Source organism: Mercenaria mercenaria, chromosome 5 (genome assembly GCF_021730395.1).
Source record: "Mercenaria mercenaria strain notata chromosome 5, MADL_Memer_1, whole genome shotgun sequence".
NCBI lineage: Eukaryota > Metazoa > Mollusca > Bivalvia > Venerida > Veneridae > Mercenaria > Mercenaria mercenaria.
Window position 1 is genome coordinate 71,804,012 of NC_069365.1, and position 20,092 is coordinate 71,824,103.

At 35.2% G+C, this 20,092-nt stretch overlaps 2 protein-coding genes across 4 annotated transcripts in view; both read right to left on the reverse strand.

The window, feature by feature from the left end:
* LOC123557586 (uncharacterized) overlaps positions 1-20,092 on the reverse strand; it is an 80,347-nt gene that overhangs the window by 34,582 nt on the left and 25,673 nt on the right. The window lies entirely within an intron of this gene.
* LOC123557585 (uncharacterized) lies at positions 10,364-12,786 on the reverse strand. The gene is made up of 2 exons (XM_045349137.2): positions 12,659-12,786; positions 10,364-12,290 (listed from the first exon to the last, which is right to left on the reverse strand). Exon 2 carries the CDS (start codon positions 12,263-12,265, stop codon positions 10,523-10,525), a length of 1,743 nt encoding a protein of 580 aa, XP_045205072.2. The 5' UTR covers positions 12,266-12,290; positions 12,659-12,786; the 3' UTR covers positions 10,364-10,522.

Below are 20,092 nucleotides of genomic sequence, written 5' to 3' on the forward strand. Positions count from 1 at the left end.
GTCAAAATTTTATATACAAACTGGGACCCTTTAATATTATATTATATGTGTACCTTGAGAGATATGCAATGGGTATCATTAAATGCACGTGCTCACTGGAAATGGTGAAAATGAGAGAGAGAAATTCATGGATTTATAACAGGCAGTCATTGTTCCTCGGCTTGACCTATTTGCATTTTATGATTCATTACTGGATCACCAAAGTTGACCATTGCCCTGCAAGTTCAAAATGATAATGAAAAATAAATAGATCTATGATATAATTTACCTGCGTAATAAAATCCATCTGTAACGTTCCTTGCAATCACCGTTAAATTTCTCGTGCTATTCGTAAGTCCAATATTACTCATCGTTCGATTTCCCGCGTCTTGTTAATACTTGAATGTCGTCTGCGTCGTCTTCAAAATTGCAACCTCGTTTTACTTTTTTTTTACAAAAAAAGCTTGAATATTTAAAAACACACACAATTCAACCGAATGAGTCATTTTGAAAATAAACGCATCATTAAGGTCAATAATCACATTTATTTGTATATATCCAGTTTTACTAAGCGAAAACTTCTGAATATCCTGCCAAGGTCGATTCGATAATTGATCTATTTCAACGCTTGAGCAACTACCGATAATTCAATATAATAATTCAACATTTGCATAATTTGCACAAGGTCAACCTTGCAAAATTGAAAATAAAGCACTTCCAAGAATTTCATAAAAATCGTTATATTCTTTCCATTTAAATAGAAGATAAACACAAAGTAGCTGAATTAGTTTCCGATAATGAAATATGATATTAGAATATAGCGCGTTTTTAAACTATGAAATACGTGATACAGCTTTAAATACAATTATGCATTGCCTTTAAAACAATGAAATGCTATCAAGCAGGTGCATGTATTCAGTTCATTTAATAGCCACGTTGAAAATAGATAATTAGTTAAAAAAAAAAATTCTTATTGTTTTATATCCTAGTCTGGGAAGCCGATCCGTTGATATAGAACTTATAAAGTACCTAGTACCACTGCCTTTAACACAACAATACATTGTATTGTAAATGATCATCACTAATTTAAGGTGACATATAGGTCCGCTGGACCGGGTGCTTTTATTGTGTAATTTATTCTTTGTTATTATCATGTCTTTGAAAATGTCACTATAATAAAGAAATTTCTTATATTCTAATCTTATTTTATCACAATACTCAGTTGGCGCTCAATGGTATAAATTGGGATGGATCGAGCTACTGAAAATATATTACACACTTACAGAATGACTTGCCAGTCAGTAGTCAAAACTGTTTCCCGCTGTCCAATAGTTTTGACTTTTGACCTGCAAGTCATCCAAAAAATTTAGCGCATTAAATGTGTTACACACATACCGATCAATAGAACAAACTATTGAGTCATGGTAATAGTGTTATGTCAATTTTCCGATAGAAAAATGCGAGACCTGAGGTAGGTATATCCTCTTTTACTATTTGCCTGCACCGTCGAAGAAACTTAAATTTTGAAAACAGGTCTCTTAACTAACATGCCATATTAAGATATATGTATTTCTATTCATATGAAAATTCTCATTAAAGCGAAATACGAGTATATTATACCCGGTAGAGGATGCAAGAGGGGAAACAGAAGTACTGTATTTGTCCGTCTATTTATTCATCACGCTTATTTGTCCAGGAAGTTTAATTAATGTATAACTGAAGTACAATACATCTCAATTACTCCTTTGGTATTTTTCTTACAAACTTTGCAACTAATCGAGGGAAGCTGAAAGCGACTCAAGGCAAACAATTTTTCTCTCTCTAGAAACCTGTAAAATGAGTTGCCATTTGTACAAACTTACTGACACATAATTTTTGCAGGATATCCAAATAAATTACCAAACATTTTGTGAAGTGGGTAAACATTGCAACGCTTTTTTACAAAAAAAAAATAATGTAGAAAAAAACCATTGCAACGCTTTTAAAAAATATGTAGAAAAAATATTCTTGCCTTTTTGTCTTTATCTTTTTTCATTTACTGTATCAATTTATCGTTGTCGTATATACTGCCTATGTCGAACTTGGTGGGAACAAGTATGTTGAAACATTTCATCCCCAGTGGTGGGCGAGTCTGACCTTTGAAAACCGAGGTTTATTTCAATTAGTTATCCGTTTGCGAGCAATTATACGGAAAAACATGTAGTGTCACGTTCGTTTTACTGACTTTCTCGAAATTTCAATATACTTATTCAAAATTCCTCGTTACTAAATAACATTCACCTGCCACTAATGTTTATTTGGAAAGTTAAATGAGAGGTGAAATGACTTGCAAAGAGCGTGCAGGTCGTTGGAGTCGACAATTCGCCGTAAATGGACATAATCTTTCAAAAGAATCGTTTAACTTTCCAAGAATTTTAAAAAGAAACTGAACTACGAGATACTTATGTTGTTGTCTGCGAGATGCCAATGCTGTTATCTGTAAGATTTTATTACTTTTGTCTGTGAGGTTTCAGTACTATAATCTGTGAGACGTTACTATGTACTTTTGTCTGTGAGATTCAAATGTTGTTATCTGCAAGACGTTATTACTGCTGTTTGTGAGATTCTAACGCTGTTATCAGTAAGACATTATTACTGTTGTCTGTAAGACTCCAATGCCGTTATCAGTAGGACGTTATCACTGTTGTCTGTGAGATTCAAATGTCGTTTTCTGTAAGACGTTATTACTGTTGTCTCTAAGATTCCAATGCCGTTATCAGTAAGACGTTATTACTGTTTTCTGTGAGATTCTAATGCCGTTTTCTGTAAGACGTTATTACTGTTGTCTGTAAGACTCCAATGCCGTTATCAGTAAGAAGTTATTACTGTTGTCTGTAAGACTCCAGTGCCGTTATCAGTAAGACGTTATTACTGTTGTCTATAAGACTCCAAAGCCGTTTTCTGTAAGACATTATTACTGTTACCTGTGAGATTCCAATGCCGTTTTCTGTAAGACGTTATTACTATTGTCTCTAATATTCCAATACCGTTATCAGTAAAACGTTGTTACTGTTTTCTGTGAGGGTCCACTGACGTTATCTGGAAGACTCTTTTATTGTTATCTGTGAGATTCCAATGCCGTTATCTGTAAGATGCTTTTACCGTATTCTGTAATGTTCCTATGCCGTTATCAGCAAGACGTTATTACTGTTGTCTGTGAGGATCCGGTGCCGTTATCTGAAAGATGTTTTTACTGTTGTCTGTGAGATTTCAATGCTTTTATCTCTAAGATGTTTTTACCGTTGTCTGTGAGATTCCTGTGCCGTTATCAGTAAGTCGTTATTACTTTTGTCTGTGATATTCCAATTCCGTTATCTGTAAGACGCTTTTACTGTTGTCTGTGATATTCCAATTCTATTATCTGTAAGACGTTTTAACTGTTGTCTGTGATATTCCAATTCTGTTATCTGTAAGGCGTTTTTACTGTTTTCTGTGAGATTCAAATGCTGTCATCTGTCTGTACGACGTTATTACTGTTGTATGTGAAATTCCAATGCTGTTATCTGTATGACGTTTTTACTGTTGTCTGTAAGATTCCAATGCCGTTATCTGCAAGACGTTAAATTACTGTTGTCTGTGAGGTTCCACTGCCGTTATCTGTAAGGCGTTATTACTGTTGTCTGTGAGATTCCAATGCTTTTATCTGTAGGACGTTATTACTGTTGTCTGTGAGATTCCAACGCTGTTATCTGTAAGACGTTATCACTGTTGTATTTGAGATTCCAATGCCGTTATCTGTAAGACGTTATATTACTGTTGACCGTGAGATTCCACTGCAGCTGTTATCTGTAAGACATTTTACTGCTGTCTGTGAGATTGCAATGGTGTTATCTGTCTGTACGAAGTTACTACTGTTGTCTTTGAGATTCCAGTGTTGATATCTGTAGACGTTATTACTGTTGTCTAAGAGATAGTAATGCTGATATTTCATCCCCAATGGCGGGCGAGTCTGAGCTTTGAAAACTGAGGTTTATTTCAATAAGTTTTTTATTTGCAAGCAGTTATACGGAAGAACATGTAGAGTCAGGTCCGGTTTACTGATTTTCTCAAAATTTCAAGATACTTATACTAAGATGTTAATACTATTGTCTGTAAAATGTCAAGGCTGTTATCTGTAAGACGCTATCACTATTGTCTGTGAGATGTCAAGGCTTTTATCTGTAAAGACGTTATTATTGTTATCTTCGAGGTTCCAATGCTGTTATCTGTAAGACACTATCACTGTTGTCTGTGAGATGTCGAGGCTGTTATCTGTAAAGACAACATCACTGTTGTCTGTGAAGTGCCAATGCTGTTGTCTATAAGACATTATTACTGTTGTCTCAAGATGCCACTGCCATTCTCTGTAAGACGTTATTACTGTTGTCTGTGATATGTCAAGGCTGTTATCTGTAAGGCAATATCACTGTTGTCTGTGAAGTGTCAATTATGTTGTCTGTAAAACATTATTACTGTTGTCTGCAAGATGCCAGTGCTGTTGTCTGTAAGACATTATTACTGTTGTCTGCAAGATGCCACTGCTGTTATGCTGATACGTTATTACTGTTGTCTATGAGATGTCAAGGCTGTTATCTGCAAAGGCAATACCACTGTTATCTTTGAAATGTTAATGATGTTGTTTCTAAAACATTATTATTGTTGTCTGCAAGATGCCAGTGCTGTTGTCTGTAAGACATTATTACTGTTGTCTGTGAGATGTCAAGGCTGTTATCTGCAAAGACAATATCACTGTTCTCTATGAAGTGCCAATGCTGTTGTCTGTAAGACATTAACACTGTTGCCTGCAAGATGCTACCGCTGTTGTCTGTGAGATGTCAAGGCTGTTATTTGTAAGACAATATCACTGTTGTCTGCAAGATGCCAGTGCTGTTGTCTGTAAGACATTATTACTGTAGTCTGTGAGATGTCTAGGCTGTTATCTGTAAGACGTTATTACAAAACGTGCTTTAAAAATAAACTGATTAATGTCAAATAAATGTATTTATTTTCTTTTTCAGCGACAATGTTGGTACCAAATGTTGCTTTTAAAGCCTTCCTCGCTTGACCCAGATGACAATGAAGTGATTGTGTTCACCAAGAACATTGTAAACATTGGAAACGCCTATGACAACACTACAGCGATATTTTTAGCTCCGATTGATGGGACTTACCTTTTTACTAGCCAGCTTTGTCTTGTGCCGTGAAAATACATCACGTTTGGTATTTATATTAAAGATATGCGCTATACTGTCGGAAGATTCCACGAAAGAGACGCTAATACTAGTATTTGTTTTAATTTAGAAACAGCGGCTGACTTGTGTCTTAAAATATAATTTGTTATCCCGTCAACGTCACTAATTTCGTTAACTTTAATGCGTCAAAGCCCAACAAAATATGTTAAATGAAAATTCTTAGTTTGTGATTATTTAATGACTTTCAAATAATGATTTAGTCGTAATGAACATATGTACAACAATGAAAATGGCTAAGGTACTGAACAATAAGTCGAGATGATAGTTTGCAAATGACTATGAAACAGAGATGGTTCATCACAGTAGTTACCATAAAAGTATCTCTCAAACCTGGTTGACTTAACGACACGTTGTCACTTCATTCACGCAAAGGTTTGGGTATGTACAGTGTTGAGCTGTAACTGTAGGTGTATTGCGGTCTAGAAAAAGTTGTGTTCGTCTACTGAAGGGATACGACTGCAACAGAGACAATTTGTTTGTTTTGGGTTTAACGTAGTTTTTCAGCACTATTTCAGTTATGTAACGGCGGGCAGTTAACCTAACCAGTGTTCCTGGATTCTGTATCGGTACAAACCTGTTCTCTGCAAGTGGCTGCCAACTTCCCGCATGGATTAGAGGTGTAGGACGAATGGTTACAGACACAATGTCCTTTATCAAAATTGATCGTCACGGAAAACATACGCCTCGCCCATGCCTCGATCTCACGACCCCGCGATCCGTACAGTTACAAATGAACAAGTTGTAATATGCTAATAAAAGCATTATGTCGTCACTGAGTATTAGACACTGTCATTTTACGAATGGACAGTTACTGTATGCGAGTGAGCAGATGACAAAGGAATCTTTAAAATGACGTATGAATTGGTAACAAAGTGATATGACAATATACATGTTGCTAAAAGACACTTTGTTATATTGCGAATAAACAAATGACACGGCGTTATGTAGTTGAACAAAATGTATGAAGACTATGTTCAAAAGAAAATGAGTAAAAGACATGAGTAAACAACGCTGTAATGTGAAGATGTGTAAAATGTTAGGACACAATGTTTGAATGCGATTGATTAGTTTGTAAATAAGCTGATGACAAATGGGTTGATAACAAAGCGACATGACAATGCGCATTTAATTTTAAGAGACTTTGTTATATTGCAAATGAACGTGATGCGAATGAGACAATGATACTGCACTATGAGGACGAACAAATTGATCGAACAATATGTCTGGACGAAATCTTCCATGGTCAATATATCTGATAGCAAATTAGTGAATGCAATGTGCATACTGTAGAAAGACACTTTATAAGGTTCCAAAGAGCAGTTTGTCAATGAGACTATAATAAACGAGACAATGATACTGTGATTGGGGACAAGATGTTAAAACAAAATGCAAAATAACAAAATGCATGAGCAAAATAGCAAAATGCTCTATGAACAAAATGCTCCAAGATGCTTAAACAAAATGATATGTCCAAATGCTTGAGCGGTAAAATGCTCTCTGAACAGTGTTCAGTGACAAATGCTCTATGGACAATCTGTTAGGACAAAATGATTGATAGACAAAAATGCCCGATGATCTGGACCATCAAATTGCTCTATGGACGATGTGTTGGGACAAAATGCTTTGTGTAAAAATGTTTGAGAAAAAAATTCTGGACAAAATACAAAATGCTTAATGACGAAATGCTCAATCTTGATGCCTTATTTTAAAAACGCTCTATAAAAAATGCTCGAGCAATTATAATATATTTGTAAGTCAAAATGCTAAATGTAGTCAGAAATTTTGATGAACAAACTGCTCTATGACAAAATGCTTGCCAAAATGCTCCATAGATATGTTAGTTACGAGGGGCGTTCAATAAATACCCGGAAAAGTGCTCTCAATTTTTCATGTATCATCAAAAATAAACGAAAATGCTACAAAATGTAGATTAGGGAATACTGAGTTGATATGTCAAAATTAGATTGTCTTTGGATAAATAATAAGTAAATGCGAGTCCTAATGGCAACGTCATGTGACGTCATCCGGCCCAATTTTGTCTCCTTTTTCTATTTTACATGCGCTAAAACATTACTTGCCATTTACCTATTTTTCAAGCTACCTTTTCTTAAATTGGGCGAATATTGATATGGAAAGTAAGCGTTACGCAAATAACGTCAAATTATAAATGTGACATCATTAAAATATTTGGCAGGTATATTGAGTTGGTCGTCGCTTTAAAATCAGTGTTGAACGGAGATGTGAGATAACATTTTGTGTTTTGAATCGAAAATCAAAGAAAGAGACAAATGTTATGCTGAAAAAGGTTTGAGGGACAATGCCCTGAAGAAAACAAAATTTTATTAGTGGGACGTGACGTTTAAAAGTGGTCAGGAGAATATTGCTGACGACTTGTGTTACAGACATGAAAAATAACATTCAGTCACATTTAGTAAATAAAAGAGCTCCTTGATAGTGCATCAGTTCAGTGTCCAATTTCTTCAATACGACAGGAACATCATATGAACAGTATTTATTTATTCTTAGGAAGGTGTAAAATGCATTTAATGGTGATAAACATTGAATCAATGGTAATCATGAGTAGTATTGATTAATTGAGTGTGATATGACAGCATCATAATGACGTTGGGACGCTTTTGGGGTGATGGCGTTGCCTTGGAGACGACAAATAAATATTGTGCATGTTCTGAAATCTGTAATTTAGGTATTTGCATTCAGTATGTTCATATCCGTCATATTTTCAAATTTTAGCAAAATGAGACTAGAAATAAAGAAATGAGAGCACTTTTCCGGGTATTTATTGAACACCCCTCGTATATCTTCTATATTTGTAAAATAACTAGAAAGGAAAAGGGATCCCAAGAAAGAGTGGGGATAGGAGAGATTGGGGGACTGTTATATTGAACTCCAATGTTTGTGCACTAAAGCTAAGTTGTTAAAACGTAACAAGATGGGAGCAAAAAATACAACTAGTCAGAAACACTATCCGTGACTATGATTAACTATTTGTCCAGTAAACTTTTGCCCCCGGGCATGATCAAAACGGGAAATTATCGGCTGGAATGTTCACATATGGTAAGATTTGTACATGACAATTTGTATATTGAAATTTTTTTTCCGGGCGCCGAGATACTTTATACGAGCGGTGCGCCTGGCTGAAAGGGCCTGTCAATAGCCCTGTTATACCTCTTAGGCATTGTTTAATCAAATTACAATTGATTTGAATTAAAAGAATCTATTCGTCAGCTACCGGTTTTGGATGTGTCACAGAATGATAACCGCTGTTTCCTATTGCATCGGTACAAACATATTTAGTAATGCAGTTCTTTCTCAGTTAAAGACCATCATTTATTCGATGCTACTTCTCGTGTGCACGCCGATATTTAGGAACTGGCAAGTGCTCGGAATGACGTCATGATATTGAGAAAAACCTCAACGTGATCAGGATTTATCCGCGGAAGAGTCTCGCGGAAGAAAATATTTGGTTTTATTCACGTACATGTATGACACAAATATACTTCATAAAGTCGCAAAACATCGTTTCCTGGTTAATAAAATGAAACTGACATAAATTAATTTCATTGATTCGTTAACTCTTTAAAGTTTGAGACATTCCAATGAAACTACATCACTGCACTGTATTATTCGGTCCATTTGATGAGAATTCGGGCGACGGCAAGGAATCGCCGAACGTTTTCAGCGTTAGCCCACTCAATTATCATTTATCGAACGCAAAATTCAAGTAGTTTGGAAATTTCTACGAGCTAAAAAATACCGCTTTTTAAAGGTTAGTTATAAATGTTCTAGAACCTTGGTATATAAAGGTTTTAAATCGACTTTAAGAACAAGCAAGATACAGACATAGAAATGATACATAGAATAATCATGTTTTAACATATCTAGCTCAATGAGTACACGGCCTACCGTTAAAACCGAAGAATGCCGAAAACGTAATCTAACAGAAATTTCCGATTGTCATTACGGGTCCACTATCTTAAACACGCAATGTGCGTGGTGCAATAAATAGGATAAACACGATACAATAAGATAACTCGGTTTCTCAAAACCAATTTATTTGTGGGATTAAGTCACTTCTAGTGACATCGCAACAAGTAACTTTACGTTGATCTTATTGCTCAACGTTTATTATAGTTATAACGCGATTTTTAAAAAATGCAATACATTTAGACTCCGACAGAGGGACTTGTGGGATGAAGTCACTTCTAGTGACATCGCAGCAAGTAGCTTTATGTTGATCTTATCGCTCAACGTTTTAATATACGATTTTTTAAAAAAAGAAATACATTTAGACACCGACAGAGGGACTTTATTAAAAGTAAGGTGTTCTTTATTATCATGAACATCATATATGATAAGGACTAAAAACTCTGATTCTGATCTTTTATGACGTATTTCCGCTTTTTAGTTACAATTTCAGGTAAAACTTCCCAATAATATTGATACATAATAAATGTATTTGTTTCAGATTGTAACAAGATTTATATATAGCTATAACTCCAATCTTTCAGGATGATTTCGCATTTTTTTTCTAGGCATTTTTCTCAGATATGTCCCCATTTGATTACGCAGCATCGGAAATTCTAGCTCACTTTCTCCATTGCAGATCTTAATTCTTTGTATGACTTAAAAGTTAGTATATATATTAACCATAAGAAGGTTAAATGCAAAACGTACATTACTTTCTTGTTAATCTAGAAATCTAGAAATAATTTAATGTTTCGTTTAAGACAGCACATCAGAACACACACAAAATGCAACCATTCTGTCAAATAATATACGTAAGAAAATAATATTATATTTACGCAGGAAAAATATATAATAAAATGTATTGAATAAAAGCAGGAATTTAGAAAACACACGATGTTTTGATACAATACAATGATTATACAGTGTAGTATAAATTGAAGCAAAACTTCAGATAAGACCCAATATACACAGAATATAATACAAAAATAAAATACTGGCAAAATACTCAGTGATACCACTATTTAAACAGTCAAAACTGCCTATAAAGACCACTGTTGGTGGAGCAAAACTCTTATTTGTTTTTTATTTGCAGATGATTTTTATTCACAAATTAAAATATAGTATGACATGTGTTTAAATAGGAAATGAAACATATTGTCTTTAGAGACAGGTGGTCTCAGTTCAAACGTGATTTTAGCACAGATTTGACTGTTATCTTAATTGTGGAATACAGCAGAGAGGTTGTCATCAAATATAATGAGGACCCTTTTTTATCAGTTGCACATTCACATCATCTGAAAAATTTTCAACACATTTTTCAGTTTAGGGTCAATGCTTCTTGCAGAGTTACTCAAAAAGAGTTTGTTTGTTTGACAGCAAAATGAAACAGAATATGGGTATTGAACATGTTCATTCTGCTGTAGAATTTCCTTGATTTTCTTGCATGCTGGTGAAATCATGTCAATGCTTCCATTTTCAGTCCAGTTGCATACAAGCACTGTACCATCTGGTGTCACTGTGAGACCTCTAACAGATTGCATTGTGTCGTCATTGTATGATGCTAGTATGTTGCCATCAAAGTCAAATTTATATAGTTTTGTTGAACTGTAGAGATTAGTGACATAAAATGCCATAGAATCATGAGAAAATGCTATACCATCTATGCACGATAAGTCTGTTGAAGATATTGTTTTCACAACATCACCATTCATTTTCAGAATTTCAATTTTGTTAGTATACCCAATGATTAGTGTATCATTTTTACAAGCGATTTTTCGAATTTCGCCATTCACATTTATATCATGACTTTCAGTGAGTGTGTTTTTCTGTGTGATAGACAGAAACAGTATTTTCTTCTTTTTTGGAAGTGTTACTGCAATAAGGTTCCTGGAGACAACTGCCACGTTAAACGGTGTACTACACAATTCATGCCTTGTGGATAGTTTCCTCTGTTCAATATCAACCATTTTCAAACAATTGTTTTTACTGTCTGCAAGTATTATTTGACTTGGTGAAATAAGAGCAGATGCTATAATGGCGCAGTCTGATTTATCTTCCGGTGTCTTGATATTGATTTCTCCATCAAACTGCGGCTCCATATCATCTAACGTAAGTTTATTTTGGGTGTTTCTCTTTATGACTTCTTCTGCCAGCTTCCCAAGCGGAACCTTAGAAGAAATAATTTGTTTTATTTCAGAAGACGGTTCAAACATAAATGATTGTGTCTGGCCTTTTTGGAACATTTGCTTAATGCTGGTATCGATTGTGATCATCCTCTCTTTCATTTGTTTGGCTGCCATAAAAAGTTCGTTTGCCTTTTTGGATTGGAGCTTTAGTTTTTCTTCTAATTCTTTGATTTCATTTTGTATTGATAATTTATCATTGTTCAGTTCTGAAAATGTCTTTCCAGTTTTCTTTTTCCAGTTGTTCACTTCAGCCATAATCTCGGCTTCAGCTTTATCTAGATAAATATTCACTTCTTTCCTAAATGTTTTTATGTCAGCTATAGCCCTGGAATATGTTGCGTTCATATCTTCCCCTGCGAATTGTATGCAAGTCCCTAAATCTTCCAGACTTTGAAGGAATTGTCCCACTGTTTTAACTTGCATTGTGTGTTCTGGGCCGTTAAAATAGCTACATGAGATGTCTTGGATTCGTTCTACTTTACAAGCTTTATGTTCTAAGACCATACAATCACCGCATCCTATTTTATCATGAGAGGAACAGTAGAATTTAACTATTTCATTGGTATGCGTTGCACATAACTCGGAGCAAGGTTCTACGTCTACTTCCGGTACCAGAGATTTCGGCATACTTTTGCCTTCTAAGATAACATGATTTCGGCTCATGGATTGTTTTCGGTGAACTCTTAGGCATGCAGAACAGAAGTATTCATTACAGTTCTTACAGTATCCCATGGCAACCACATAATCACCATCACTGCTACAAGGCTGACAGAATAGTTCCCCATCTTTGGTAGATGGTTGCCCTCCTGACGCACCATGTGTCCTACGACCAGATACTTCCATTTTTGTACGCAGCTCAGTATTTGAGCTGAAAACAAAATGATAATGAGATAAACGTTAACTGGACCCGATTAAAAATTGTTTATCAGATAACAACTTATTTATAGTGATGTCATATGACAAAATTAAATCAAGTTGTAACAGGTCGATAGTGCGATTTATATTTTAATTTTATTTAAATCAAATGAGTCACCTGAATTATACAAACGAAACAAATACTTAACATTTATGTTAATAAAGTCAACAAATACAGCGTTAAGATCAGGTGGTATTTTAATATCTACTTTCGTTTTTGATATCACATAAAAGTTTATAGGTACATTACTTTGTATGCTCTCACTGCAAAAAAATGACCTTAGGAAATATGTGTTATTAAACTCAGCAATAGCAACTTACTTTTTTTTATCTTAACTTTCTATCATTTTCATTATCCGTACATAAAATTATTATCCGAAGGTGCATTGACAAAAAATAAAAATGTTCTAAATTTAACTTCCTCGCCTATCTCTGGGTTCTGTAAAAATAATTTACACTGAATAAGATATCGTTGTCATCATAAATCTCCCGTATCTCCGTTTACATGTAATAGGTTTAGATACTGTGTCGAACTAGAGGTAGTGGGGGGAGGCTAATTTAGAAATGTCCGAGGTTGAAAATATCTGATAATTTAAATATTTCGTTCTTAGGTTGATCAAACTCAGACCTTAGACGGGAAAGGATAAAAGGTACTTATATTATTATGTATCTTATAACCAATTATATGACGTTGCTAATCTGTGCCACATGGGTCTAATGACCTTCTGGTTTTAATAAATAAACTTTGAATTCATCGCCCGTGAGTTATTTAGCTGAAATTTTCTACTTATAGGATCATTCAAATTGTTGTTTCAATATTGGATGAAAATTATGGGACCGGTTTCTCCGCACATATATATATATCATTTATACATGGATTAAATTGAGGCCCTGCTTTGTGCTGGTTCAGTGTTACATATACAGTCAATAATGAAGGCTTTGTTTGGTTAAGTTTAACCCTTATCATGCTGGACACGATTGATTCCTTCTTTGTCAGTATCTTTTTATATGCAACTCTTTGAACTGTTAATGGTTCTGTCCAGTTTGAAAGATAGACAAGTTCATTATAGAAATTTAGCAAGGTAAGGGTTAAGAGATCATTTGATTTCAAATGGTAGCCAAAATTCTGGCGAAGTTGTCAATCAGAAACTATTAGTCATAGAGCAAAATCATTCATGTACGCGTAACCTGCTGTTTAGGCAATTCCTGTTGTGCTGCCGCTTGTTTCAAACTTTACATGTGTTCATTATTTTTTATTGACGTTTAATGATATGACTAAAAATGCCTTGTAGTTACTCAGAGAAATCTCTATAAAATCAATTAGTAGTTAAATAGTTTCTAAATAGCACAGGGTGTAATCCTATAAAAATCTGCAAACCCTCGCCCAGTCTGTCCCCATTTTCTTGTAGTATATTTACGTTAATATATTGGCACAGATATAGTAAAGTGTACAGCCAAAACCTTTTTTTAATATTTAAAAACATAGCAAAAAAATAATATTTTGTAAATAATGTCAATAATAGTTTAACATTGTTAGTTGTTGTTTAGAAAAATAGTATGAAAGGAACAGTGAACCAAACCGCAAATGCGTATCAAATATGATTTGATACAACCTACATATTATAAAAGATTTCTTGCAGTTTTTTTGATTTTTTTTTTTTTTTTTTTGTTTTTTTTTTGTTTTTTTGGTTTCATGTCTTACAAAGCATTTTTTCACAGATGGATTCAAAATTCACAGCATCTATCGGTAGCTAATCACAGATCGATCCACAGTTTCCTCGTGCTTTCAATGTAAGGAAACCGTCATCTTACTAAATATTAGGTTTTAGAATATGTAAATGTATAAAATAATGTATATATCAAATTGTCTCTTACATTTCTGTATAGAAATACATAGGTATTTTATAATATCTTAATATTGTACTGTTTTGTAATGTTGTACGTATGAAGAGACATGAATAAACTATTTCACTTGACTTGACTTCAATAATTCAAAATCATTCATTTCTAAGACTGAAACCATTTTTGGAAATGTATACATGTATACAATGTACTTATTAAACGTTGTTTACATGATAATTTGCAGATGTTGTTGTAACTGTAACAAGCGAGTGATTGTTAATATAGTTGTACTTCTATTTTCTTTTATTAAAGTAATAACTTGAAATTCATTCTTTTATTTTGCTTTTGATGACTTTGCGACTATATTCAGTTCAAAACACGTAATAAGACATAGAGCTAGATTATATACGTGAGCATCCATTGTTGATATATGAACCAAGATATTGCTTTATTTGTAGCCATCATTTATTTTGTGACTTTTCTGTTTGGTTCCCGATTGTATCGTGAGCAGTCACAGTGGGTATGAACCAAGGTGGCTATCATTCATCATCTTACTTTTCTGGATGGTTCCCTGTTTTATTATGAGCATCCAAAGCGGATACGACCTAACATATGACTTTCATTGTACCCATCATTTATCATGCCAATTTCTGTCTGGTTCACGGTTCTATTGTACGCAGTCATATTATGTGTCTACCAAAATATGTCCTTAATTGTAGCAATATTTAACATGAACCAAGATACGGCTTTCATTGTAGCGGATATTTATCCTGTGACTTTTGTGATTGGTTTATTTTTGTATTACGAACCAAGATGTGTTTGTTTGTTTGGGGTTTAACGCAATGTTCATGGATTCTGTACCAGTGCAAACCTGTTCTCCGCGAGTAAGTGCCAACTTCCTCACATGAATCACAGGTGGAGGACGCATGATTTAAGACACAATGTCTCTTATTAAATCGCCACAGAGAACATGCGCCCCTCCCGGGGATCGTAGATCTGCGCTCTCCCTACTGAGCTAAGCGGGCGGGTCGACTAAGATAATTATGAATGTATTCGCCATGTGACTTTTCCATTGTTTGCCCGCTTGTATTGTCAGTGGTCACGATGGGTGTGGACCACGACTGTCTAGTATACGGATCGTTTGTGAGCAGTTGGAATTAGTTTTAACCAAAATATGGCTTTGACTATAGCCATCATATAGCATGTGCTCTGTCTGGTTACGGTTCTACTGTGTGCATGCATAAAATAAACCAATATGTGACTTTAATTGTAGCTATCTTTTTTATGTGAATTTTCTGCTTGGTTCCTGGTTCTATTGCGAGTATAGCCTTAGTGGGTATGAGCCCAGAAACGATTTTCATTCAGTCGTAGCCGGCATTCATCATGCGTCTTTTCTGTCTGGCACCCGGTTCCATTGTGAGCAGAAATAACGGGTGTGAACCAAGACATTACTTTAATACAACTGCTGCGATTATAATTACCATGCGAGTTTTCTGTATGGTTTCCGGTTCATAGCGGGAATGAACACAATTATGGCTTCAAATTTAACCATCATTTGTCATATGATTTTTCTGTCTGGTTCCCTGTTCTGTGCATGAAACAATATCTTATTTTAATCATTTCTTTTGCAATAATTTATCATGTGACTTTTATGTTTGGTTTCAAGTTGTTTACTGGATATGAACAAAGAAATGATTCATTTGTTACCGACCATTATCATGTGACTTTTCTGTCCTGATTCTATGGTAAGCAGTCATAATGGGTAGCCATCATTTGTCACGTGGCTTAATTGCATGTTAAGTTTCCGGATTGACTGTGAGCAGTCATAGTGAGTGAGGACCAAAATTTAGCCATCATTTATAATATGACTGTTCTCCTTGGTTCTCAGTTCTATTGTGAGCAGCCATAGTGCGCATAAACCAAGATATTACTTTAATTCAAATGTAGGCAACTGTTCTAATTGGTTATCTTTTCTATTGTGAGCAGCCATAATGGGTTTGAACCAAGATAGGACCGTTTAATTCAAATGACTTGTTTCCGGAGCAGCCATAGTGTGCATTAACCAAGATATGACTTTCATTCAAGTGTAACCAACTGTTCTAATTGGTTTCCAGTTCTATATTGTAAGCAGTCAGGGTCACATTAACCAAGATATGACTTTAATTCAAGTGTAGCAATTTGTTCTAATTGGTTTCCGGTTCTACTGTGAGCAGCCATAGTAAGTATGAACCAAGATATGACTATAATTTAATGTGCGTGAAATTAGCCAGAGCAGCCAGAGTAGCAAGAGTTCAGCCAGAGTTTAGCCAGAGTAGCCAGAGTTCAGCCAGAGTTTAGCCTGAGTAGCCAGAGAAGTCAGAACTCTGGTTACTCTGGCTAGCCAGAGTAGCCAGAGTTCAGTCAGAGAAGTCATAACTCTGGTTACTCTGGCTGGCCGGAGTAGCCAGAGTTCAGCCAGAGAAGTCATAATTCTGGTTACTGTGGCTGGCCGGAGTAGCCAGAGTTCAGCCAGAGTAGCCAGAGTTCAGCAAGAGTAGCCAGAGTTCATCCAGTATCCAGAACTCTGGTTACTCTGGCTGGCCAGAGTAGCCAGAGTTTAGCAAGAGTAGCCAGAGTTCATCCGGTATCCAGAACTCTTGGCTGGCCAGAGTAGCCAGAATGCAACCAGAGTAGGCAGAGTTTCTAGAGTTTCTAGATTTTTAACACGTTCTTGCTACTCTGGTCAGCCAAAGTAGCCACAGTAGCCCGTGTCATTAGGATATCATTTGCTCTGGTTACTCCAGCCAGAGTTGCCAGAGTTTCTAGAATTTTAACACGTTCTGTCTACTCTGGTCAGCCAGAGTAGCCAGAGTAGCCAGAGTATCCAGGTCCCGTGTTCGCAAAATATTTTCAGTCTGAGCTGAGTTTGATTATGAAACTAAATATGTCATTTCTATCTAAATAGCATATTTAAAACTGAATTTCAAGTTAATAACTTTTTTCAAATGGTTAATTAAAGTAGCACTGGTTACTCTGGCTGGCCAGAGAAGCCAGAGTTTCTAGGGTTTGAACATGTTCTGGCTACTCTGGTCAGCCAGAGTAGCCAGATTAACCAGGTCCCGTGTTCGTGTGTAATATTGCATATGCCATGTTTTTGTGATTTTCCTACATATCTGCGATATGTCACATGTTTAATTGTTAAGCGCCCTTGAACGTATATTTTATATTAAATGGGCGCTTAACGAATCTGGATTAATAATAATAATAATAATAATAATAATAACAATAATAATAATGATAATAATAATAATAATAATGATGATGATGATGATGATGATGATAATAATGTAATAATGATAATAATCTCATATACTAAGTTTTTTCTGCAATAGATGCAATATGGTGTTACAGTATTCTAATTGTGGGCGAACGTATGTTTTAAGCAGTTTTTTAATATTATTGTTATTACATTGTACATATGTTTTTATAAATCTGAGAGTGTTACTAGCTTTTGAAGATGTAATTTCAATATGTGTTTCCAAGTTAAGACATCACTAATAGTAATCCCAAGATATTTAGCATTTCCTGTAGTTTTTAGTTCTTGATTAAGTAATTTATATGGAAAGATGATATTTTTTCTCTTTTATTTTTGAGATTCCTATTATTTCGCATTTATCAGGATTGAATTCCATAGACCAATTACGTTCCCATTCTTCTAATTTTGTCAAATCATCTTGAACTTTTTAAGAGTCTATTAACGAGTCTATGTTGAGGTATATGATGGTCAGGTGTCATCAGCAAATAAGCGTATTCTACCTTTAACAGAGTCAGGAAGGTCATTGATAAAGCAAAGGAAGAGACAAGGACCCAACACTGAAACTTGAGGAACCCCCTGATAGAACTGGTAAAGCGTGTGAGCCTTCAACTACTATAGATTGAGAACGGTTACTAAGGAAAGATTGAATCCAGGATAGAGAGATTCTGTAGACACAAAGTTTCACGATTTTATAGAGAAGGAGTTGATGATCGATCTTGTCGAAAGCTTTCGAGAAATCCATTACAATGAGACTTGTTTGTTTCCAGATTGGAGATTGTCAAAAGTTTCTTGTGTAAAGGATAATAGTTGAGCCTCACAGCTATGTTTAGAACGGAAGCTAATATATTGGAAAGGCGTGAGAAGATTGTTGACTATTTGTGTTCTCTCAAGGTTGATTTTTTGTGTTTTATGTATCAAGTGATTCATAAAACGGACTTCTGTCAGAGTAGCCAGAGTTTCTAGAGCTTTAACATATTGCGAAATGACCCTTTTTGTACCCTCAGGTTATTTTTAGTGTTTCATGTATAAAGTGTTTCATCAAATGGACTTCATAGTAAAAATTCACAATTTGTAATTGTTAACTCTAAATTCTGGGCATTCTGGAAACTTTAAACTTATATTGTATAAGATTAGAAGTATAATCCACAGAGAGAGACTAATATTGCCCTGGGGGTGGTGATTCAATCAAGTTCGAAAGAACTCCATTATAAATTTTGCTAATTTACATGCAAAATATTTCAGCTCTTACCCTTGTGGCTCTGAAAAAGATTTTTGCTATGTAAGTATATCATGTTTTTTTTCTATATAAAACTTAAGTAGGAACCATTGACTCTGTGGTATGGAGTTGAACATGTAAAATATCTTAACTCTTGTCACTGCAATTCTTTTGAGAATATTTTAAAAGATTTTCCTGTAAGACTTTGCAAGCTCATTAGCACAAGCGGGGGCAATTTGACATCAGGGGACATGATTTACTTAATTTTAAGAGAGGCATTCACTAGGCCATGCTACATAGAAAATATATGTAGTCTGGGCCTAACGGAAAATAAGAATATTTTTATAGAATTTAATATATTATTCTATGTGAAACTTAAAGCCCCAAGGCAGTTTCCAATATGACCCCGGAGTCCATGATTTGAACAATTTTGAAAGAGATGCACCTGCCAATGCTTCTTGCAAAATATCTAAGCTCTGGGTCTTGTGATACTTGAGAAGTTTTACAATATAAAATGGAATAAGTACTGAGTTCAGTCAAAGAGCCTGACTCAATCTGATAGACAAGACAAAAGTTGATCACAAAACCTCACCTTGTCACACAGTGACACGAGCTAAAATAATTCAAGTATAGTGTATGAGACTCATTCAATATATAACGGTAACTATTAAATATTATTTAATCTGACTTAGTCTTACCTATCTATATTGTTCAGTAATATAAATTGACTTTTCAACATTTTCACACTGTTATGTACGGCGTTCCGTTCGGACAATCGTGACTTTTTATTTAATACTAAACCGCGATGCACGATGGTACGATGATACACTTGATACATATAAAACACTAAAAAATCAAACCTAAGAGTACCAAAAGGGCTATTTCGCTATAGGTATTACAGTATTTTCTCTGGCTATTCTGGCTAACCAGGGTAGCTAGAACCAATGGACATCTCGGAAATTCTGGCTGTTCTGGCTAGCCAAAGTAGCCAGAGCAATTGACATCCTGGTTACTCGGCTACTCTGGCCAGCCAGAGTAATCAGATTTCTGGCTACTCTGGCTGAACTCTGGCTATTCTGGCCAGCCAGAGTAACAAGAATTCTGGCTACTCTGGCTGAACACTGGCTACTCTGGCTAAACTCTGGCTGAACTCTGGCTACTCTGGCCAACCATAGTGACCAGAGTTCTGGCTACTCTAAAAAGCCATTTGAAAACAGCTATTAATTTGAAATTCAGTTTTAAATATGCTATTTAGATAAAAATGACATATGAGTCGCGCCATGAGAAAACCAACATAGTGGGTTTGAGATCTGCGCAGGCTGGTCAGGATCCGTGCTGTTCGCTAACAGTTTCTCCAAGTCCAATACGCTTTAAAAGCGAACAGCATGGATCCTGACCAGAC